The sequence below is a fragment of the Hyla sarda genome, chromosome 3, assembly GCF_029499605.1.
Source record: "Hyla sarda isolate aHylSar1 chromosome 3, aHylSar1.hap1, whole genome shotgun sequence".
Taxonomy (NCBI): Eukaryota; Metazoa; Chordata; class Amphibia; order Anura; family Hylidae; genus Hyla; species Hyla sarda.
In genome coordinates, this window is record NC_079191.1 from 95,389,556 (window position 1) to 95,413,910 (window position 24,355).

At 45.2% G+C, this 24,355-nt stretch overlaps 2 protein-coding genes across 10 annotated transcripts in view; one reads left to right on the forward strand and one right to left on the reverse strand.

Annotated features, from left to right (window-relative positions):
* The first annotated feature begins 1,197 nt into the window (after window positions 1–1,197).
* On the forward strand, window positions 1,198–23,757 carry MTERF4 (mitochondrial transcription termination factor 4). 2 transcript variants are annotated; one of them, XM_056564685.1, is made up of 7 exons: window positions 1,198–1,242; window positions 7,174–7,287; window positions 7,432–8,229; window positions 10,499–10,689; window positions 16,125–16,431; window positions 19,924–20,108; window positions 22,941–23,757. In XM_056564685.1, exons 3-7 carry the CDS (start codon window positions 7,461–7,463, stop codon window positions 23,352–23,354), a joined length of 1,866 nt encoding a protein of 621 aa, XP_056420660.1. In that variant the 5' UTR covers window positions 1,198–1,242; window positions 7,174–7,287; window positions 7,432–7,460; the 3' UTR covers window positions 23,355–23,757. The 2 variants fall into 2 exon arrangements, with proteins under 2 accessions (XP_056420660.1, XP_056420662.1); XM_056564687.1 differs by lacking the exon at window positions 1,198–1,242 and adding an exon at window positions 3,316–3,334.
* SNED1 (sushi, nidogen and EGF like domains 1) overlaps window positions 23,189–24,355 on the reverse strand; it is a 180,943-nt gene continuing 179,776 nt past the window's right edge. For 5 of the 8 annotated variants that reach the window (XR_008891052.1, XR_008891054.1, XR_008891053.1 and 2 more), the window contains one exon: window positions 23,194–23,328. Coding sequence is in view for 2 of the 8 variants with exons in the window: in XM_056564683.1 (XP_056420658.1) it covers window positions 23,315–23,328 (14 nt within the window). In the remaining 6 variants the exon portion in view is untranslated. Of the gene's footprint in view, window positions 23,329–24,355 lie in introns of all 8 variants that reach the window. The other 3 variants (XM_056564684.1, XM_056564682.1, XM_056564683.1) reach the window with 2 other exon arrangements.

The window sequence follows — 24,355 nt, forward strand, 5'->3', positions numbered from 1 at the left end:
TGATGACAGGTGCTCTTTAACATTATATTTTGATAGTTCAGACATTTATGCATGCGGTGATACCAATATATCTATAGCAATCATTTGATTGCTAATACTGTTCAGTGCTATGCATAGGACATAGCACTAATCAGTATTATCGGCTATCTTCTGCTCTGCTCGATCTCAGACCAGAGCAGAAGACGGCGGGAGACGGACGAAGGCAGGTGAGGGGACCTCTGTCAGCCATTACAGACGATCAGATCATCGCGGCAGTGCTGCGGGCGATCCGATCATCTATTTTAACGTGCGCATTGGCACAGTTTTCTGAGACTAGAACGTATCCCATTCATTTGAATGGACCAGTTCACACATCGGACAGGGGATGCATCTTGCTGCGTTCCCCTGTCCAGCATTCAGAAACAATAGTCCGCGGTCTTCAACCTGCAGACCTCCAGATGTTGCAAAACTACAATTCCCAGCATGCCCGCATGCTCGGAGTTGTAGTTTTGCAACATCTGGAGGTCCACAGGTTGAAGACCACTGCAGTAGACACTGGATTCTACACAACTGATGCCTGTTATCTGTTGATATTTAGTCTGAGTTCATGTATGCGGACACCAGTATGTAATCCGCACCATATAAGTGATCTGTCACATGACCAATCTTGCTGTGTAGCCCTAGAGATGTCACGTGATCACACTATGATCTGCCCATGTGGGTGCCAAATAGCAAAGTGAAGTAGATTTCATCTCTTCTTCTGAAGCGCAGGGTATAGTGTACAGGCATTTAATGTAACGTATTGTGTGCAGCATTATCCTCTGCCACCTCATACATTGGGATAACATCTTTACAAAGATGGCCATGGATGTGGTGGGTGATAAAGAATAATCTCCAAATGTAAACACTTTGCCTAAAACATACAGTCCCATGTAAATAATACCACTTCCCCTCCGGTAAGCCTAACACTCGTACCACGTAGAACCTGCCTTCCCTCCAAACTACATGCAAAACCCCCTCTCCGTCCCTTCAACCTCTCACATTCCCGTGTAAATAACCCTCCCCTCCAACATACAGCCGTAAACTAGCCATCATTCCCATCCCGGAAGTCCCCGCTGCACAGTGTCATCCTCTCCCCAGGTCACGTGTAGTCAGACAGCTACTTCCGCTTCCTCTTTTGCGCCGCACTAAACCGCGCCACAGCCATGTGACCACGCCCCAGGAGAGCTCCATTGTAGACAGCCCGGAAGCAGCGTGACCATGGTGAGTGTCACTTCTGTGCTGTGACTTGTAGTTCCTTTGCACAGGCTGTAGTAAGTTGTAAGCGGATCTGTTGCTGTTTTAGAGAACTATACATGGCTGCTCTTCTCCGAGGTGTAGGTCACTCTCTTGTGTCAATGTCAGAGCATTCCCTTTATAATAACCCCAGAAATCACAGCCCCCTCCATATAATAACCCCAGAAATCACAGCCCCCTCCATATAATAACCCCAGAAATCACAGCCCCCTCCATATAATAACCCCAGAAATCACAGCCCCCTCCATATAATAACTCCGGAAATCACAGCCCCCTCCATATAATAACCCCAGAAATCACAGCCCCCTCCGTATAATAACCCCAGAAATCACAGCCCCCCTCCGTATAATAACACCAGAAATCACAGCCCCCCTCCGTATAATAACCCCAGAAATCACAGCCCCCCTCCATATAATAACCCCAGAAATCACAGCCCCCTCCGTATAATAACCCCAGAAATCACAGCCCCCCTCCATATAATAACACCAGAAATCACAGCCCCCCTCCGTATAATAACCCCAGAAATCACAGCCCCCCTCCATATAATAACCCCAGAAATCACAGCCCCCTCCGTATAATAACCCCAGAAATCACAGCCCCCTCCGTATAATAACCCCAGAAATCACAGCCCCCTCCGTATAATAACCCCAGAAATCACAGCCCCCTCCGTATAATAACCCCAGAAATCACAGCCCCCTCCATATAACACCAGAAATCACAGCCCCCTCCATATAATAACCCCAGAAATCACAGCCCCCTCCATCTAATAACCCCAGAAATCACAGCCCCCTCCATATAATAACCCCAGAAATCACAGCCCCCTCCATATAATAACCCCAGAAATCACAGCCCCCTCCATATAATAACACCAGAAATCACAGCCCCCTCCATATAACACCAGAAATCACAGCCCCCTCCATATAATAACCCCAGAAATCACAGCCCCCTCCATATAACACCAGAAATCACAGCCCCCTCCATCTAATAACCCCAGAAATCACAGCCCCCTCCATATAATAACCCCAGAAATCACAGCCCCCTCCATATAACAACACCAGAAATCACAGCCCCCTCCATATAACAACACCAGAAATCACAGCCCCCTCCATATAACAACACCAGAAATCACAGCCCCCTCCATATAACACCAGAAATCACAGCCCCTCCATATAATACTAGAAATCACAGCCCCTCCATATAATACTAGAAATCACAGCCCCCTCCATATAATACTAGAAATCACAGCCCCCCCTCCATATAATACTAGAAATCACAGCCCCCTCCATATAATAACCCCAGAAATCACAGCCCCCTCCATATAACACCAGAAATCACAGCCCCCTCCATATAACACCAGAAATCACAGCCCCCTCCATATAATAACCCCAGAAATCACAGCCTCCTCCATATAATAACCCCAGAAATCACAGCCCCCTCCATATAATAACCCCAGAAATCACAGCCCCCTCCATATAATAACAGCAGAAATCACAGCCCCCTCCATATAATAACAGCAGAAATCACAGCCCCCTCCATATAATAACAGCAGAAATCACAGCCCCCTCCATATAATAACAGCAGAAATCACAGCCCCCCTCCGTATAATAACACCAGAAATCACAGCCCCCTCCATATAATAACACTAGAAATCACAGCCCCCTCCGTATAATAACCCCAGAAATCACAGCCCCCTCCGTATAATAACACCAGAAATTACAGCCCCCTCCGTATAATAACACCAGAAATCACAGCCCCCTCCGTATAATAACACCCGAAATCACAGCCCCCTCCGTATAATAACCCCAGAAATCACAGCCCCCTCCGTATAATAACCCCAGAAATCACAGCCCCCTCCGTATAATAACACCCGAAATCACAGCCACCACCTCCCTATACTGTAACACGGGCTGGTGATCTGGCTAATAGTGTAAATCCCTGTTCACACTGTGATCTGTTTAATGTAATGTTTCCATAGTGAGACATTCATAGCACAGAGAGACAGACTGAGTATGATAGGGCAGTACAGTATACAGTACAGAAGGTATTTAATAAAGATGTGGTGAGTGCCGACATTCTGAGTTTCTGTGAAGATGTTTGGATTGTATCTAATTCTGTCTGAGCACCACGATGCATCTATATGTATAATAGCTGTCCCATGATATGTAGCTGTTCCCACTGCTCCAGGGCAGGCTCAGTATCGGAGTAGCGCTAGTGCAGGCTCGGTATCGGAGTAGCGCTAGGGCAGGCTCGGTATCGGAGTAGCGGTAGTGCAGGCTCGGTATCGGAGTAGCGCTAGGGCAGGCTCAGTATCGGAGTAGCGGTAGTGCAGGCTCGGTATCGGAGTAGCGCTAGGGCAGGCTCAGTATCGGAGTAGCGGTAGTGCAGGCTCGGTATCGGAGTAGCGGTAGTGCGGGCTCGGTATCGGAGTAGCGGTAGTGCGGGCTCGGTATCGGAGTAGCGGTAGTGCAGGCTAGGTATCGGAGTAGCGGTAGTGCAGGCTAGGTATCGGAGTAGCGGTAGTGCAGGCTAGGTATCGGAGTAGCGCTAGTGCAGGCTCGGTATCGGAGTAGCGGTAGTGCAGGCTCGGTATCGGAGTAGCGGTAGTGCAGGCTCGGTATCGGAGTAGCGGTAGTGCAGGCTCGGTATCGGAGTAGCGGTAGTGCAGGCTCGGTATCGGAGTAGCGGTAGTGCAGGCTAGGTATCGGAGTAGCGGTAGTGCAGGCTAGGTATCGGAGTAGCGGTAGTGCAGGCTAGGTATCGGAGTAGCGCTAGTGCAGGCTCGGTATCGGAGTAGCGCTAGGGCAGGCTCGGTATCGGAGTAGCGGTAGTGCGGGCTCGGTATCGGAGTAGGGGTAGTGCGGGCTCGGTATCGGAGTAGGGGTAGTGCGGGCTCGGTATCGGAGTAGCGCTAGTGCGGGCTCGGTATCGGAGTAGCGCTAGTGCGGGCTCGGTATCGGAGTAGCGCTAGTGCGGGCTCGGTATCGGAGTAGCGCTAGTGCGGGCTCGGTATCGGAGTAGCGCTAGTGCGGGCTCGGTATCGGAGTAGCGCTAGTGCGGGCTCGGTATCGGAGTAGCGCTAGTGCGGGCTCGGTATCGGAGTAGCGCTAGTGCGGGCTCGGTATCGGAGTAGCGGTAGTGCGGGCTCGGTATCGGAGTAGCGCTAGTGCGGGCTCGGTATCGGAGTAGCGGTAGTGCGGGCTCGGTATCGGAGTAGCGGTAGTGCGGGCTCGGTATCGGAGTAGCGCTAGTGCGGGCTCGGTATCGGAGTAGCGCTAGTGCGGGCTCGGTATCGGAGTAGCGCTAGTGCGGGCTCGGTATCGGAGTAGCGCTAGTGCGGGCTCGGTATCGGAGTAGCGCTAGTGCGGGCTCGGTATCGGAGTAGCGGTAGTGCAGGCTCGGTATTGCTTCTACTGACAGTTGACTATTCAGACCGGGCTGACAGTGTACTTCAGTGTACATTAACTCCTAATGTATATACTAAACATCTATGTAGGGGTCTGTGGTCTTTTGGCTCCTGTCTGGTCAATATATTCAGTATACTGCTACAAAATGACTTATCTAATAGCAGAGAAGACTACACAACTTCAATAACATGGTCCCTATAATAAATCATATCTGTTAACTGTGTAAACGTATTAACCAATAGAAATGGCCTCGTTCAGAAATACATTGTAACGGGGAAAGAACATACTGTAAATGGGGGGGAACAAAACATTGCAATGGAAAATGTGATCAAAAAATGTTCTTTAAAATATAAATAAGCCCACCCCATAGTAAAAATTCTAATTACCCGCATTTTACCGAATATATTTGGTATCACTGCATGAGGAATTGTCCAAACCATTAAAAGATAGTAATAGAAAGAGAAAAGAAAAAAAGATGGTTTTTATCCCCCATGTTGAATGGTGTAAAAATAACTAAACATAAGACTACCAAATAACAGAATTACAAGTTTTTGTTTGCTTCATCACATTTTAAAGGGGTACTCTGCCCCTAGACATCTTATCCCCTATCCAAAGGATAGGGGATAAGATGTCTGATCGCAGGGATCCTACTGCTTGGGGTCCCGCTGCAGCACCCCGAGTCATCACTCATGACTCACGATACAGGGGCCAGAGTATCCTGATGTCATGGCTCCGCCCCCTTGTGACATCACCCCCCACCCCCTCAAAGCAAGCCTATGGGAGGGGGCGTGGCGGCAAAGGAGTACTCCTGCAGGAAACTTTTTTTTTTTTTTTTTTAAATCAACTGGTGCCAGAAAGTTAATAATATTTGTAAATTACTTCTATTAAAAAATCTTATTCCTTCCAGTACTTATTAGCTGCTAAATACTACATAGGAAATTCTTTTCTTTTTGGAACACAGAGTTCTCTGCTGAATCATGAGCACAGTGCTCTCTGCTGACATCTCTGTCCATTTTAAGTACTGTCCAGAGTAGGAGAAAATCCCTATAGAAAACATATTCGGCTCTGAACAGTTCCTAAAATGGACAGAGATGTCAGCAGAGAGCCCTGTGGTCATGATGTCAGCAGAGAGCACTGTGTTCCAAAAAGAAAAGAATTTCCTCTGCAGTATTCAGCAGCTAATAAGTACTGGAAGGATCAAGATTTTTTAATAGAAGTAATTTACTAATCTGTTTAGTTTTCTGGCACCAGTTGATTTAAAAAAATTTTTTTGCATCGGAGTACCCCTTTAAGGTAATATAACATAGAGGGTATTGATTGTATTGGATTTCTGAATATAGATAACCTCAATTTTATTGCACAGTGAATGACGTAAAACGTTTTTGTTTTTCTCTGTATATTTTATGGTGAACTAAAGGATGTCACATTACAAAGTACAATTGGTCCCGCAAGAAACAATCCGTTATATGGCTCTGTAGATATAAAAATAAAAAGCATTGATGTAAAATATAATTTCACTTTATGACACACTTTCCTGTATAACCCATATCATGTATACATATATATCCCAGCTTGGATGTGTCCCCCTGTATAACAGGCGATGTGATCTTTACCCCTGTGGGGGGCACAAACTTTGAGTCTCCACTTCAAACGTATCACATTGATCTTATACAGTGGTCCCTCAACATAAGATGGTAATCCGTCCCAAACGGACCATCGTTTGTTGAAACCATCGCATGTTGAGGGATCCGCGCAATGTAAAGTATAGGACAGGCGTCTACAACCTGCGGACCTCCAGATGTTGCAAAACTACAACACCCAGCATGCCCGGACAGCCGTTGGCTGTCCGGGCATGCTGGGTGTTGTAGTTTTGCAACATCTGGAGGTCCGCAGGTTGAAGACCACTGTTAGAGGAAGTTGTACTCATCTGTCCCCGCCGCTCCGGACCGTCACCATTGCCCGGGATGTCGCCATCCATCGCTGTCGCCGCGTCCCTGGTGTGTCCCCGACGCTCTGGCAAGGCCTCTGCTTCCCCGGCATCCTCGCTCTTCGTCACCGCCATCACGTCGCTACGCACGCCGCTCCTATTGAATGATGGGACGGCGTGCGCAGTGACGTGATGACGACGATGGAGAGCGCCGACGATGCAGGGGATCCCGAAGAGGATGCGCTGGAGCCCCGAGGACAGGTAAGTGATCGTCAGCGGACCACACGGGGCACCGCAAACGGCTATCCGGTGGCAGCTGAAGCAGTCTGCGCTGCCGGATAACCGTTTATGCGATGGCCCCGACATACAAAAGCATCGTATGTTGATGCTGTCTTCAACATGCGATGGCCTCTGAGAGGTCGTCATATGTTGAAATGATCGTATGTCGGGCCATCGTCGAGGGGTCACTGTAATAATCAATGCAGTTGTGATATTGCATCATCGTGTCTTTATTCCACATTGGTACACACCAGGGTGTTACTCCCGGAAGTCTCTCTCTTCCCTTAGAATGTCAAGCGTCTCTGCAGCTGCCCTTGTCGATAAAAGACGACATCTGGACCCACCATCTTTAAGCCCGATACACAATCTTCATGCTCGCTCATCACCACTATTAAGAATCTTGTAAGTCATTTTCCAGTTTTTATATCCAGTTAGACGGCCGATGTAAAGTTCTGATTCTTGATGCCATAGAAGAGGCTGTAAAATGCTTTTATATTTATTCTATATTCATTCTCAGGTTGACTATATTTAGTTTCTCTTCCCCAGCCCTGACAGTATCCGCTTCTTGTTTCATCATGTTCTTGACGGTGCCGTATTTGATTCTGAGAAGGTTGAGAGCCCGGCGTGAACAGTTACACGAGGAAGTCCGCTTCGAACCCCCGCCACGTCAGTACAGAGAAAGCACTAATAATATTAATAGGAGACAGTTCTTAAGACGGCGACGACGGAGGAGAATATTCCCTGTGAGAATAAATCTGTCTGAAATTGATGAGCATGACATTAAAGAACGTTACCGCCTTAATTCAGATGCCATAATGTATTTATATGAACTCATCAAGAAAGACTTAATCTCCACAACAAAGAGAAGCAATGCCGTTCCTGGCATTGTAAAATTACTCTGTGCCCTCCATTATTTCACCAGCGGGTCCTTACAGAGCACTGTGGCGGAAGCTGGAGGCATAACACAAAGCACCTTCAGCCGCGCTCTATCTGAGGTCATTTCCGCCATTCTGAAACTCGCTGACCAGTTCATAAAGTTCCCGAGTGACGCTGCTGGCTTCCAGCTCATAAAACAAGGATTTGGGAGCATTGATGGGTTTCCAGATGTTTTGGGGGCTGTGGGTTGTACTCACATAGCCATATCTCCACCCTCTGAGATGGAGCAGATGTATCGTAACAAGAAGCACTATCACTCCATCAATGTGCAGATTATATGTGACTCAGACATGAGGATCTTGGATGTCGTTTCACAGTTTCCTGGGTCAACACATGACTTTTCAGTCCTGAAGCAGTCTGGAATTCATGAGAGGTTTGAGGAAGGAGAATTGAGTGGATATTTGTTGGGTAAGCGTTATGGAACTTTTAATCCTGTACTAATGAAACATTTAGAGGTGCACTGTGTATGGGCTCCGCATTCATGATCAATAGATAACAAAGCTCCAGATGTAATCATCTCGTGACAATGAGATGAGACAAGGGGGTATAGTTATGTTGCTGATATGATCTACATTTAGGCTTATTGGGTTGCATGCAGATTTGCGTTCCAGAGGTCTGCTCTATGCATCCTGAATTACAATAAATGAAAACAAGCTGAAAAGCCTGCTGGAAATGTGTCCGTGTCCACAGGGTGTGTGTGGTATTGTTGTTCAGCCCTATTAACTTTAATCATTACCTAAAGTTTTAACAAAACTTCTGATATGTCAGTGATGTCAGACATTTTGATCTGTTAGGGTCAGGTTATTGAGACCCCAACCAATCTGTACACTGACTGAGCAGTGACATGCAGGTGCAAATGGGATCAGTGTCCAGCTGTGTGCTGCTGCCAGTCTGGTTAAGTGACTGGTGGGGGTCTCAGCACCTCAATCCCCACTGTCAAAACTTCAGACATCATATAGATTTTTTTTAATGTTGTATAACTTTGGACACCCCTTTAAAGTGGTACTGTCATATAAAAAACTTTTGACGTGTCACAGTTTTGATTGGTAAGGGTCTGTGTTGAGACCCCCATGATTTTTAGATGTAGCCTAGCTCCTCACTCCCTGCTCGATCCAACTCTTTGCAGGAGATAGGCTGCATTATAAGTCTGTAAAGTCTGTCTGCAATGAGTCGGGTCCAGTGGAAGTGAAGCGCACAGCTGCATGCTTCTCCTAGATATATTTTGAGGTCAGTCTGGGACTCTGACCGATCAAAACTCTTGGTATTGGGGCTGGGCGGTATGACCAATTATGTGTATCATGGTATTTCTGTAACTTATGGCAGTTTCACGGTATATAATGGTATTTCCCTCCCCCCAAAATAATTATCAGCCCAGCGCTGTCCCCATCGGGCTAATTACTCACACAAATCACCCGCAAGCGCTGCACTCCTCATCCTCCTGTTTGTTGCGGCCGCTGGCGCTGACACTACTGTACGCTATGCCCAGGCTGCAAAATGTAAGCATAATAAACTTTAAGCAAAGAAAGAAGATGCGGGGGGGCACTCACTTTTAAGGTGATCAGGTACGGGCTTCTTTATTTTCTTGGTGCACGTAAAATCAATGCATAGCGGGGCGTCAGAGGACGATGGCTATTTCGTGCTGCTCCCGGCACTTCTTCAGGTCATGCTGTCCAGGCATGCTGGGAGTTGTAGGTTTGCAACATCTGGAGGTCCGCTGGTTGAAGCCCACTGGTATAGAGTGTCAGCGCCGGCGGCCGCAACAAACGGGATGACAAGGAGGACAGCGCTTGCGGGTGATGTGTGAGTATTTACCCCGATGGGGACAGCGTTGGGCTGATAATTAATTTGGGAGGGAGGAGAAGCAGAACAGCGCTCGCGGGTCACATATGATCATATGATTAGTTCCCAGATGTGGGGAGAGCACAGCGCTTGGTTGATAATTCATTCATTCCCGAGGGGGAGGGGCCAAACTGGTATTGCGGTATGGGTTAAAATTCATATTGTGCAGCACAAAAATTTCGGTATTCGGTATGAACCGGTATACCGCCCAGCCCTACTTGGTATGTATCATAGAACACGTCAAAAGTTTTTTTTTTTCTATATCATGAACACTGTAAAGGAGCTGAGCTGCCATACTCAACACAATTCATGAGCAAGTTTGGAGCTGTATCAGGAAGGAATTAGCCATCTTATTCTAATCGTGGACAACCTTAGGGAAGCACGAACTATACAGTGTATACAGCCTAAAGACTCACTGTAAACGATTGTATATCCCATCGGTCTCCTGTGATATCGGTAAATGTGAATACTGTTCTTGTCCACTGCAAATCCAGAAAGAGTTTTTCAACCTTCTGTTGCAGATTTTTATTTTGGAGAAAAAATTTAGGATTTCACCCTTTCCTTACGCAAGGCGAAATCTTCAGCACAATTCACACTACACCACTAAATCTCAGTCACTTTTAAAGTCTGTGCTTTCTATTGGTGAATGGGAAAATTTTTGTAAGCATCAAGAAGGTGAAATGTGTTGCATGCTAAGATTGGATCCATAGGTAGTTACTTATTTTGGCATTTTGTAGCATGACACCTAATTTTGGCTTCTGTAAAATAAAGGGGTAAATGTTGAGTCATTTTGTTGAAGAGAGTGTGATATCATTATATGATGTAACCTGTCTTTTAGGGGATGCAGGCTATGGCGTTAAACCGTGGCTTTTAACACCTTTTGAGAACCCGGCTACAGAGGAGGAAATTCGATACAACCTGTCACACAACGCAACTTACTCTGTGGTGGAGCGAACTATTGATGTACTGAAAAGCCGCTTCCGTTGTTTGGACAATCCTAATGGAGTTCTCTTGTATAACCCTGAAAAAGTCAGTAAAATTATTCTTGTGTGTTGTATAATACACAATATTGCAGTGGTAAAAAATATTGAAGTCGATCTTGCACTGGATCTCAGACCTCCAATCAAGGACGAATCGCTGGAGGATGACACCATGGAGGGCACAGAGCAGAGGGATAAGGTGGTGGCAGAACACTTCTCAGGTAAGGGTGTAGCTTCTGGAACATATGGGGAGTTATTCTTGTAAAAAAAAAATATATATATATATATATTTGATATATATATATTTGAATTCTCATAAAATTCCTTTTTATAGAAATCATGGCTTATAAAATCATGGGTCTGTCCAAGCTGAAGTATAGGCATGTACCAAGTCCAGTAAGTGAGGGTGGGCTAGCACTCCTTTGTGCTCTCTCCTGTCTGATAGCACTCCTCTGCGCTCTCTCCTGTCTGATAGCACTCCTCTGCGCTCTCTCCTGTCTGATAGGACTCCTCTGTGCTCTCTACTAGGGATCGACCGATTATCGGTATGGCCGATATTATCGGCCGATGATCACGATTTTGGGCATTATCGGTATCGGCAATTACCTTGCCGATAATGCCCCGCACCGCCCCCACCGCACCGCGACCGCCACCCTCCCCCGACGCACCGCACCCCCGACCCACCGCACCGCGTCGCACCCCCCACCGTGATGCTGGGCGGTATACCGGTATGGATTTTTGCCCATACCGCTATACCGGTCGGGCCCCTCCCCCACCCTCCGAGTCAATAAAAAAGTTAAACTTACCCGAAATGGGGGTGGTCCGGGCCATCCTTCCTTCCTGTAGTGTCCGGCACCATTCCGGGTGGAGGGTGCACCGGTACGGCTGTCCTTCTCCGGGGGTCCTCTTCTCCACTCCGGGCAGGCTCCGGCCTAGTACACTGCATAGACGCCGTGATGTCAGGTGCGTCGCTGTGCACGGGCGTCACTGCGCAGCGGCGTCTATGCAGCGTACTAGGCCGGAGCCTGCCCGGAGTGGAGAAGATGACCACCGGAGAAGGACAGCCCGGACCGGTTCACTCTTCACCCGGAACGCCCCCGGACACTACAGGAAGGAAGGATGGATGGCCCGGACCACCCTGACAGGTAGGGGGAGAGAAGCGGGTGGCGGCCACTGCAGATCATTGATTTAAAGCGCCCGCTTTAAATCAATGATCTGCAGCGGTGTCACAGGGGGTTAAATAGCCGATAATTTATACCGATATTCCGGTATAAGTTATCGGCTATCAGCCCTAACCTGCACCGATTGTCGGTATCGGCCCTAAAAAAACGATATCAGTCGATCTCTACTGTCTGATAGTTCTCCTCTGTCCTCTCTCCTGTCTGATACCACTCCTCTGCGCTCTCTCCTGTCTGATAGGACTGCTCCGTGCTCTCTCCTGTCTGATAGCACTCCTCTGTGCTCTCTCCTGTCTGATAGCACTCCTGTGTTCTCTCCTGTCTGATAGCACTCCTCTGTGTTCTCTCCTGTCTGATAGCACTCCTCTGTGTTCTCTCCTGTCTGATAGCACTCCTCTGTGTTCTCTCCTGTCTGATAGCACTCCTCTGTGTTCTCTCCTGTCTGATAGCACTCCTCTGTGTTCTCTCCTGTCTGATAGCACTCCTCTGTGCTCTCTCCTGTCTGATAGCACTCCTCTGTGCTCTCTCCTGTCTGATAGCACTCCTCTGTGCTCTCTCCTGTCTGATAGGCACTCCTCTGTGCTCTCTCTTGTCTGATAGGCACTCCTCTGTGCTCTCTCTTGTCTGATAGGCAAAGAGAGAGAGCACAGAGGAGTACTATCAGACAGAGGAGTGCTAGCCCACCATCACTTACTGGACTTTGTTCATGCCTGTACTTCAGCTTGGACAAAGCCATGATTTAACATTTTCTTATGAAGTATATTAGAAAGGTTAATGTTTTGCCAAGATGTACAACATATAAAAAGTTTATGTATCTGACAGACCTGTCCCGCTTGTCTATTATCTACTGGGCCATTCTTTTTTTATTGACCTGCAGCAGCCTGAGCTTGGAAAATGGAGGGTTGGCTGCCCCCAGGGTAACGACTTATTGCAGTAGGATTTATTTGTGGATTTTGGATGATCAGCTGATCACTAGGTTGTAATGAGACAACAAAAACATACGTGGACTGTGCTGCAGACAGCCTTCACAAGCTCATCTGGCACAGCGCAATAAATAATCTCACATATAATTCTTTCCAGCACAGAACTGCAGTTTAATTCCTTTCAATACAAAACATGGGGTTCTGTTGTGTTTTTTTTTTTAGGATCTCTATTCTGAAAAATGAGTCTGTTTATACTGTCTGATAATCCGGCCTATTTTAAAGGAAATTTCCAGTGTACATGTGACATAACTATATTTCTCTTATGTTCTAGGATAAATTGAAGAGAATACCATAAAGATTTCCTCGTCTGCCGTCACCTGTAGCATGCTTGGTCTCCGCCTGTAGCATCTTTTCATTCCTTTTGTACTATTGAACCAGTTGGTCACATTTAGCATTATTATGTCTATAGTTCTTTGCTGTTCTTGCTACATTGTTTTTGTTAATAAATATTTTTTTCTAGAAACTAAATCATTGTGCTTTGTATTACTGCGTACGTTTTTTATATGAGAGATAAATACTGTCACTGGGATTCCCCTACAGTAAATCCCATACAATTCATGTCACATGGCTGAATGCTGCTGTGTGCGGGGCCTTATACCTGGACCAGAAGTGGATGGAGCTTCCTGTTCAGGGGGAAACCCTCCCTACATTATTCAGCGGTCACACACTGCGCGGCCTGGCTTGAAGGGCACTTGGAATAGACTGATTCTGAAGGTTTATTAGATTTGGACCAATATTTCTCTGGACATGATTTCATGAATTTACTTGCCTTGTGGCATTAAAAATAGCATGGAAAAAAACGCAATTATGAGCTATAGCAGCATGGTTTTCAGACTCTTTGAAGTCCCTTTAAAGAAATTTTTTCATGGTGGAGTAAAGATGGCTTTTTTCTATTTACAGTATTTATACTATTTTGTTTTCTATTTTTCTGCTGATTGGCCTTGGAATAGACATGGAGTAACTTTTCTTATACACAGTAACTATGATGTTACCTGGATAGGAATGTTATTTAAAGCTGGCTTCACACTGCATGTTGTGTTAGTGTTTAATGTACAGTACATGTTTTATACTCTTGAATAGGGTAAAAATGTCTACATTATTAGATGCTAAAATAGATTCTGCCTTACGCCAAACACCAAAATGAATTTATCATGAATCCTAGACAAACAAATATTCCCTGCATCACACCATAGAAGTCAGTGTTCCTGTATATATTCTATCCTTTTCAGGAGAATAAAAACAAGTATGTTAAACCTGAACACAAAATGCACTGTGAACCCAGTCTTATAGGGAATCTGTCAGCTATAGATCTTGTTCAGAGCTTAAAAGGGTACTCTGACCCTAGACATCTTATCCCTTTTCCAAAGGATAGGGGATGTCTGATTATGGGGGCCCCACAGCAGGGGGCCCCTGCAATCTCAGCTGTAGCACCCCAGACATCCGGTGCACGGAACGAACTTCGCTCCCTACCAGATGACTGGGGATGCGGGGTGAAGGCATGTCCCGCTAGTGACGTCATGGCCATGCCCCCTCAATGCAAGTCTATGTGACAGCCATCACAACCCCCCCCCCCCCCTCACAGACTTGTATTGAGGGTCCGCAGCCGTGACGTCACGATCATCCGGCTCTACACCCGACGCTCTAAACAAATGCTGGGTTGCAGCAGGGAAATCCCGGGGGTCCCCAGCGGCGGGTCACCCACGATCAGAAGGAGAGCCGGGGCTCTCCCAGCACTCAGACCCCTCCCATCTAAAACGTATCCCCTATCCTATAGCGGATATTTTTTTCCCCATGATACTTGTCCTTTTAAGCTTTTGTATGTAAGCTCGGTTCCATCACTTGAATTGGCTGAGCAGCAATACAAGTCACGGCCCATAGAAAGGAGTGATGCTGTTTCTGGGCAAAAAAGGTACAAAAATCTTGTAGTACTTGACAACTGTTCTGTCCTGAACAACATCTGCCTAGTCATGCTGCAGTACACTATTTGCAGCAGTTTGAGTAGGTGCTATAGCAGTACACGAATTGGCAGATTTGTGTGTGTATATAGTGGTCTTTACTGAGTATACCTTTAGATCATGCCCCTTTTATTTTAATGTCACCTGTATTATTAATAACACCTTGGCATTAAGCATTTTATTTTTTAACTGTTTTAGGGTCACTGTTTATAAAGCCAGTTTTCAGCCCACTATGCGTTGTTATTGCAGTTATAAGCTAACTCTCCATTTAGATTACTCTCACCAGAGACTGTTTATTGCTGTGCCCAGGCGACCATAATGTTTGCAGCAAAAAACTGTTCTAAAAATGTCAAGACTCCAAAATGCTGCTAATGCATCCAAATATGCCAAGTAATATGGGTATATGGATGCCATCCCGACTGGTAAATAGTATGTTGCCTTTCATCCATTTATTATATTAGTATTTCTATTGTCCAGCACATGCCACGCTGTGGCTCGTTCTTTCCTCTGGAGCACGATTGTTTGTGACATTGCTTCCCAAATGAACCATAAAAACTTACACTTAATACACGTTTTTCATTATACGTGGGCTACTCATAGTATGTACACTTAGGAGTTCTTATAGTCCTCAGTCATCTCATTGGAACATTGCAGACTGTCGAAATTCTGAAAGAGAGGAAAATGTTTCTTTTGCTTGTAGTCATGTTAAGTAAGGCTACTTTCAGACTGCCATTGCGCCCCGTCAAAAACGGTCATCAATTTGACAGCGCAATGGGCAACAGCAGGTCCCGATGGACCCCATTAAAGTCAATGGAGTACGTCAAGCGCCGCTGTTTCTCAGCAGGAGTGGCGGGAGAAAAAGACAGCGCAAGCATTATTTTTTTCTCCCTCTATCCTCCCCGGCGGCCGTGTCACTACCGTGTGACAACGGTAGTGTGAAATTAGCCTAACTTCTGTAAAATAATTTTTGGAGAGTTAGCAAAGATAACTCAAAATAAGTAAAACTGACAGTCACAAAGGGGCCCTAACATTTGGAGACATTTTAGGAGGACCTGTGATCAGTATTGGCTGGATTAACCCACACATGTCTAACGTGTAAGGCTGGTTTAGGTATCATGCAGTGGGAGTGTAAGGGATTATTACAATTAGGAAATAGTCCTTCTTCTTTGATAGATATACATTTGGTTCATAAGGGGCTCATCAAGAAATGGAGGGGGTTTAGCTCTGAGAAGTCTGTGTGCCAGGGTAGTTCTTTAGTCCTTTTTATCTGTTGTAGCTTGTTTGCTGAGTTTCCTTGTATTCTACAACTTACATGTTTCTATATTTTATACGTGATCTGACTTGTGACCTTTCTTACAATCTATGTAGGTATCCCTGTGTCTGAGACGTTTTATTTCCTTCAGTCGGACCAGTCTGTGTTTGAGGAGTGTGTCCACTATTCCTAATGCTAGGCAGGCGCTTCTTGACCTTGGTTTCTCTGAGGAGCAAGCTGAAAAGATCCAGGGCATGAGATGCCCTCCACACAAGACTCCAAACATCAAGGAACTATGTCTCATTGGACTGAGTCACAGGACAGTACTGAGAATACTTGAAGAAAGACCAGAGCTTCTAAAAATGACAGACAGGGAGCTGAAGGACAGGATAAACACTCTGAGGGCCCTTGGCCTGGGAGAAGGTAAGATGTAATTTAACATCAACCAAATTAATTTATTAATAGGAATCTGAAATGCGTCCCCGCTTCTTCAACAGCTCCAATTATAATCCCTTCTTGATTGACAGTCTGGGATCAACTTTCAGTGCCAAAAGTGGGTAAGGTTAAAACAGGGCTCGGCTTCCAGTCAGTCAAGCAGGGACAGGGATGGGAGGGGGGAGCGAGGAGGTGTTCCAGTCCTCAGTAATTCAGGAAATTGGGAATGTCTCTAGAACCTGTACCAGAAAATAAAACATGTTTCTACATTATGGAAGCACAGACCGATTATATGAAGGATATAATGTCTCCTTGCCTTAACAGCATCTGTCAGCAGTTTGGAACTTGAAGTACAGCTGACAGATTCCCTTTGAGGATGTATTCACACTACAGTGCCCTGCACATATTTGGTGCACAGGATTTAAAGCTGCAGATTTTAATGTTAACTAAATTACTGAACACAGGATCAAATCTGCAGCTTCAAATCCTGTGCATCAAATATGCACAGGATACTGTACGTGTAAAAAGATCCTGTGCATATTTGATTGTGCAGATTTGATGCTATGTTCGGTTATTTAGTTTATATTGAAATCTGCACCAGCCAATATGCACAGGATACTGTACGTGTAAAAAGATCCTGTGCATATTTGATGCTATGTTCGGTTATTTAGTTTATATTGAAATCTGCACCAGCCAATATGCACAGGTTACTGCACTACCTTTGACTTCCATGGGCAGAAAAATCTACTACAGCAAATCTGCAGCATAAAAAAAAACTGACCCTAAGGGCTCGTTCACACTAAAAAGCTGAATTACTTTTAAAATCACAGCGTTTCCTGCTGCGAGTTTGAAAATGGGCTGGGTCTCCGTGGCCTGTCCGCAGCAGATTTACGCTGTTGAAAATCCACCACAGACCCCTTTGATTTCAATGGGGTGTGAGGCGGAGATTCCACTGCCGAAAATTTACGTCTGACAGCTGGCGGAGAGCCCGCCCAGTTTCAAATTCGCAGAGGAAAACATGCTGTGAGTTTGAAAGGAAATTCACTTGTGTGAACAAGCCCTAAGGATACGTTCACACTGGCGTATTTCTTTTCAAACTTGCAGTGTATTTCCTGCTGTGAGTTTGAAAAGGGGCGGGGTCTCCATTGAAATCAATGGGTTCCGCGGCAGATTTTTAACAGCAGAGATTCCGCTGCCGAAAATATACTGCGGATAGCCCTAGGAGACCACACCCCTTTTCAAACTCGCAGTGGGAAATACACTGGGAGTTTAAATAGAAAAATACACATGTAAACAGATTTAGCTGGTCCTGTACGTGTGACTGTACCCAAAGGGTATGTTCACACATGCGCATTTTTGCTGCAGATCTACTGAAGATTTTGCTGCCAACTGACTTCAATGGCCAGCAAAATCTTCTGAAGCAAATCTGCAGCAAAACATATGCACGTGTGAACGTACCCTTAGACACGCACAGATTTTTGTGCTGATTTTCCTCACCTAATCTGCTGCTTTTTATTTTCTGCTGCTTTTTTTTCCTGCTGCTTATTTTATCATTGACTTACCAGCAAAAAATTAGTAGCAGAAAAAAAGCTGTAGAAGATAAGTAGCTGAAAATCTGTACTAAAATACGCAGCAAAATCTGCTCGTGTGAACGAGCCCTCAGCTTTTTTTCTGCTGCTTATTTTTGCTGTCAAGTCAATGATAAAATAAGCAGCAGAAAATAAAAAGCAGCAGATCAGCTGCGGAAAATCCGCACAAAAATCTGCTTGTGTGAATGAACCCTAAGGGTACGTTCACACGGGCGGATTTATTTGCGGGTTTCCCGCTGTGTATTTGAAAGGGGGCGGGTTTCTACTCGGCTGTCCGCAGCAAATTTTTCGCTGCGGAAATTTATGGCAGAATTTACGCTGCTTAAAATCCGCCGCAGACCCTATTGACTTAAATGGGGCTTGCGGCGGATTTTCCGCAGCGTAAATTCCGCTGTGGAAAATCTGCTGCGGACAGCCGAGAAGAGCCCGCCCCCCTTGCAAATACGCAGCGGGGAAACCCGCAAATAAATCCGCCCTAGTAAACATACCCGTAGGGTGCATTCACACGTGCATGTTTTCTGCTGCAGATCTACCCATTGAAGTCAATGGGCAGCAAAATCTGCAGCAAAAATATGCAAGTGTGAACATACCCTAAGGGTAACGTTTACCATAAGGGTACGTTCAGATGAGCGGATCCACAGTGTATTTTACTCTGCGGATCCACCGCTGAAGGATCGCTACATGGTGACTTTAGATGTGCCTGCTCGGAGCGGCAGTACGCCACTATGAGCAGACACCCTGTGATGCGCCACGCGCATGCGCACTGTACTCACACATCGCGGCAGCTCTCGGCCTAGCTCATGGAGTAGGGTGAGCGGCCGCAATGTGTGCGAGTACACCGCGCATGAGCTACAACTCACACATCGCAGCAGTGTGTCTGCTTGTCGTGGCGTATTGCTGCTCCAAGCAGGCACATCTGAGGCAGCACTGTAGGTTCCATCGTCGATGGATCCGCAGCGTAAAATACGCTGTGGATCCGCTCATCTGAACGTCCCCTTAAGCAGTATTCCAGCCAGGAGCATTCATCTCCTATATGCTGGGACCATCACCAATTGCTTTGCTGTGGTCAGTAGTTTCTGATAGTGCTGTAGACTTTAAATGTAGTAACAGTGTTACATGCAACCTGCTCTTCCATCCCAGTGCCTCCTAGTCACAGGATGAATAGGGGAACCAGGGTCCCAAACTATATTTTAACACACCTTAAAGTTGATGATGGTGATTTAAGCCAAAACTATCGTTTGTTGAATGAACTTTAACAATAAACAATTGTTTTAGTCCACTGGTGACAAAATGTTGTCTGAAAAAAGATCTCATCCCAGGGCTTTATACAGTTAGGCTGCGCTGATGTGGCTGCTGATGTGTACAGAGACATAAGTGCAGGATCTCCTCCTCCCTATATCTGCCAAGTATGGGAGACACCATAAATGTTAGGCTCCATCCACCAGCTCTGGGACAACTGCAAATTTTAGATGAAGTCTGCAGACCGGAAATCTACTTAAAAATGGCTTATACAAGTTATATAATGGCCATAAATAGTGCTGCTCCTCATGTACACAGAACAGCTCATCCTGAAAAGTACGTGTTGTAGGGAGACCAGTTGGCACTTTTAGTTAAAAGTAGATAAGATCACTGTTGTTATTGTAAGAAAAAACTAAGACCATTTAGTTATTTAAATTATATAGTATACATATACACTGATTATATTTTATAAGGCAAAAATGTTATACTGTCTCTCCCAATGCCCACATACTCATGCATGCTAAGCCAATTGTGCATACATACATTAGCTAGCCAACTGGTCTCCCTGAAATCTCGGGTTTGATTGGCCCGCTAAAGAATCTTGCCTCTGGCTGTTATTCTATATACAGTATTCTGTTCTTTTTCCATATAGGTTCTCTTCAGAACTCTCTGTCCAGATGCCCAGCTCTCCTGGCTGTGCCACGCTCTCGTCTACTAGCTGCCACACAGTGTCTCAAGAGTCAGTGTCATTTCACATCACAGCAGGTGCTGAAAATCTTAAACACTTCTCCCGAGACTCTTACTCAAGATCCCAGGCATTTAGAAAGTGTGTTTCAGGTGAGTTATTGCTGCAGAGTTTATTTGTAAAGGTGCTATATACATCTCTGCGACATATGTTTTCCTTGATCTAGTACAAACCCAGTGTAGTCTAATCCTGCTCTAAAGTTGCAAATAGTCTCCTAAAATATCCTACCATTTTGTGTGTACATTTCCTCTGAAGACCTACAAAGCTTTCGAAGAGTCTCCAGACCCTCTCACATTTTATGTTGCGGCCTTTGCGAACATAAAAAGCAAAAAAATCATTCTGTACTTTTCCCATAATAAGAACGTTAAAACAAAATTTTAGTTTTTTTTTTTTGCAACTCAGACTGGGCCGAGTGTTCACTTCCAGCAAGACAATGATCCTAAGCCACAGAAGTGGCTTCTCTGTGAATGTTTTGGAGTGGCCCAGACCTGACTTCAGCCCAATCCATCATCTCTGGGGAGACCTAAAAATGGCTTCCACCAATGGTCCCCATCCAAACTGATAGCTTGAGAGAATCTGCAGAGGATGTTGGCAGTAAAACCCCAAATCCAGTTGTGCAAGCCATGTGGCATCATCCCTAAGACAGGAGATTGTATTCGCTGCCAAAGCCAACGAAGTACTGAATAAAAGGTCTGAATACTTATGTCAATGAAATATATATATATATATATATATATATATATATATATATATATATATATACATTTTTTTTTTTTTTTTTTTCATTTTTTAATAGGTTTCCAAAGATTTCTTGTTTTCACATTCTTATTATGGGGTACTGAGAGCAGAATGATTTTTATTTTATATTAGCACTACCTTACACCCATCCCTACTCCTTTGGTACTTTGTTTTTCACACTAAGGGCACTGCTCTAGAGAGAGATCATATTTATCTAAAAGCATCTATTAAAAATGCTCTTGAAGCAAAATGTAAGGTGATACCACTGAAACTGTTGATAAGCATCCCCTCCTTGCTATAAACTACCCTATTAGTTGTGAGCGGACCATGTGGTCCCATAAGGACTAATTTGTGCAGTGGTGCTGCCACTTCCTACTTTAACCAGTTAGGCAAATTTCAACAGATGGGAAAGTGATGACTGGTACCCTATTACCAGATTGGTATATAGGTCCTTGCTGAGAAATATACAATATTGAAGGAGAAAATCGCTCAAATAATAGAAATTTACAAATTACAAAAATTGTACAAAACTGCTGACTCAAGGGAAGGGGGTGAGGGTACAGGTGAGTGCCTACATTGGAGACCCTACCTATCTAGGTGGACTCTCCTAAGACTAAGTGTGGCTAGGGAACAGGGGAAAGGTATACAGTAATACAAATATAGATAAGTAAACCTCTCTTGCCAACGCGTTTCGCCCTTTGGGGTATCAGGGCTCATCAGGGAGTGAGAGGGTACCACATATATACATAAAGAACAGATGTTAGTATAAAAGATAACAAACCAACACTAAAAGCTACAAGGATAAGAAATAGTGTAACATCAATGGGTAAGTAGGTGTCTCATCCTTGTAGCTTTTAGTGTTGGTTTGTTATCTTTTATACTAACATCTGTTCTTTATGTATATACTAGCTGAGTACCTCCAAGTGGTATAGGTCACAGCAAAAAGTATACAGACTCCCAATTTCAAAAAGGCTGTGGTCTTTATTTAGGTCATCAGCAGTGCAACGTTTCGGCTATAGTGTAGCCTTTGTCAAGCATGCTACACTATAGCCGAAACGTTGCACTGCTGATGACCTAAATAAAGACCACATCCTTTTTGAAATTGGGAGTCTGCATACTTTTTGCTGTGACCTATACCACTTGGATGTTCTGTATCTGGACTGGTTATCCGGATGGTCACGGGCATAAGAGCAGGGACTAGTGCTGGCTTCCCCCTTGGACTAGCTGAGTACCTGGCGTTGCCCAGTTTTTCCTTCCTAATCCTTGTTGTGGAGGAAGCTTTTGACTTCATATCCCGCCCTTATAAATTGTTGTCATATCCAAACCCCATATCCCGTCCTCCTATCCCGTCCTCCTATCCCGTCCTCCTATCCCGTCCTCCTATCCCGTCCTCCTATCCCGTCCTCCTATCCCGTCCTCCTATCCCGTCCTCCTATCCCGTCCTCCTATCCCGTCGTCCTATCCCGACCTCCTATCCCGTCCTCCTATCCCGACCTGTAATATGTGTATCAGGTATTGAAATTTCTCCATCCTTACGGAAGATATGTGGGAACATACATTTCCCATTGATTTGCATGGGACTTTAAACGAAAACCCCGACCCTCACAAATGGGGGTAGTTAAGGGTTAAATTAACTATCCTATATTTTAAGTGGACCAAGTATTATTGAAAGATCTCCAGCCGTTTGGAAGTTATGCAGTAACATATATTTCCCATAGACTTGTACATTTGTACAATTTTTGTATCTAAGTAAATGTAAATTTCTATTATTTGAGCCTAATTGGTGATTTTCTCCTTCAATATTTAACCAGTTAGGCCGAGAAAGGACACAGCCTCCACTTTTGGCCTGAGTTGGTGACGCTCAGCAGTGTAGTAGTACCACTGTGTGTCACATTAATGTCACATATTCTTTTGGTTTAGGGCAGTGTTTCCCAACCAAGGTGCCTCCAGCTGTTGCAAAACTACAACTCCCAGCATGCCCGGACAGCCAACGGCTGTTCGGGCATGCTGGGAGTTGTAGTTTTGCAACAGCTGGAGGCACCCTGGTTGGGAAACACTGGTTTAGGGTGATGTTGGAAAAAATAAATAATAATAATAATTTAACGTAAACATAGTAACTTGTTACTGAAAATAATGTATTGTTCAAGTATCTTTACTTAGAGACGGACACATTTTTACTCCTGTAGTACTTATATTTTCGCATGGGTGAGAATCATGCAGAGATGATTTCTTCTCAAGTTTTCCGAACATCAATTGATGAGATTAAAGTTCGTCACCAGTTCTTGGAACGTCTTGGTAAGTTCCAACCCCCTGACAAGAAAAGGGTGTGTCCTCCTTCCAACCCCAAACTAAAGGAAGTCATCCAGGTCTCGCAGGAGGACTTCCTATCCAAAATAGCACGGTCCACCACTGAAGAATTCGACACGTTCCGTAAAATCCTGGAGCGAGAGGAGCTTGAATGTGAAGAGCACATGGAAGACGAGCTAAGTAGTGATGATGAAGAGGAGCAAGATTCAGATAGTGAAGAGGACTCTAAAGAGGAAGACTACATAGAGATTGTTCATGGTGATAAACCTAAACACCATCATAAGAAAAAATAGAATTTATGACTGTTATTGTTGCCATGACTTTTGTAATCAGCATTTTGTGTTTTTCCCTTAAAAAACCCTCAAATAATTTGTTTTAAATAAACTCTCCAGATTCTTCCATTACACTAGGAGATGGCTGCATGTTGCCTTATATAATCCTGCTGTTAAGAGTGGAGTAAGTCACAGCTAACCTCTCTGGTGGTGGCTTATGTCCCTTCAAAACAAAAGGATAGGTCATATGGAAATTCAACTCCTAATCCTACTTTGACCCCCTGATCTCTACTGTCGGGAGATTTGTAAGGCTACTGTACACATTAGATGGTTGGCTGACATTAATGTGTATGGTCAGGTTTAGAGTATAGGGCAGTCTTTGCCAACCAGGGTGCCTCCAGCTGTTGCAAAACTACAACACCCAGCATTGCAACAGCTGGAGGCACACTGGTTGGTTGGGAAACACTGGTATAGGGAGTCTGTCTTAGGTGGTCTGTAATCCAGCTCTAGTCTCATCATTGGTTCACTTTGCTGCTCTCTACCTTTCCAGATTGGCTGCTGTTTGTGTCTGCCGACTTTGGCTCACTATGCAGTCGCTGCACTAAGACACAGGTGGGGGGAATTTTTTTTTAATCATAAGGTAATCTCCGTAAAGGAAGAAATAATCATCTGTAGTGCAATATAACGTATCCCCTATTCGAAGGATAGGGGATAAATTATAGATCGCGGGGGATCCGAGCGATGGGGTCCCCCGGGATCTCCTGGACGGGGCCACGGCAGTATGCTGGAAAGGGGGCGTTCTGTCCCTGCATCACGCGGCGCCCCATAGAGATACATGGAGGGGTGTGTCTTCCGCAGCTTTCTGCTGTTGACGAAACTGCACTTCCTGCAGACTGCCGCGGCCCCATCCAGGAGATCCCGGTTGGACCCCCCGCGACCTGTAACTTTTCCCCTATCCTTTGGATAGGGGATAATTTATGTTGCGCTGGAGGATATTATTACTATGATAGAATTGGTCTGAG

Excerpts from the sequence above, each read along its gene's own strand:
- MTERF4 (XM_056564685.1), top strand. The coding sequence starts at position 7,461 with ATGTTCTTGACGGTGCCGTATTTGATTCTGAGAAGGTTGAGAGCCCGG. Across the intron at positions 8,230-10,498 it reads ATTGAGTGGATATTTGTTGG|GGGATGCAGGCTATGGCGTT; the intron begins GTAAGCGTTATG and ends CCTGTCTTTTAG. Across the intron at positions 16,432-19,923 it reads GGCCCTTGGCCTGGGAGAAG|GTTCTCTTCAGAACTCTCTG; the intron begins GTAAGATGTAAT and ends TTTTCCATATAG.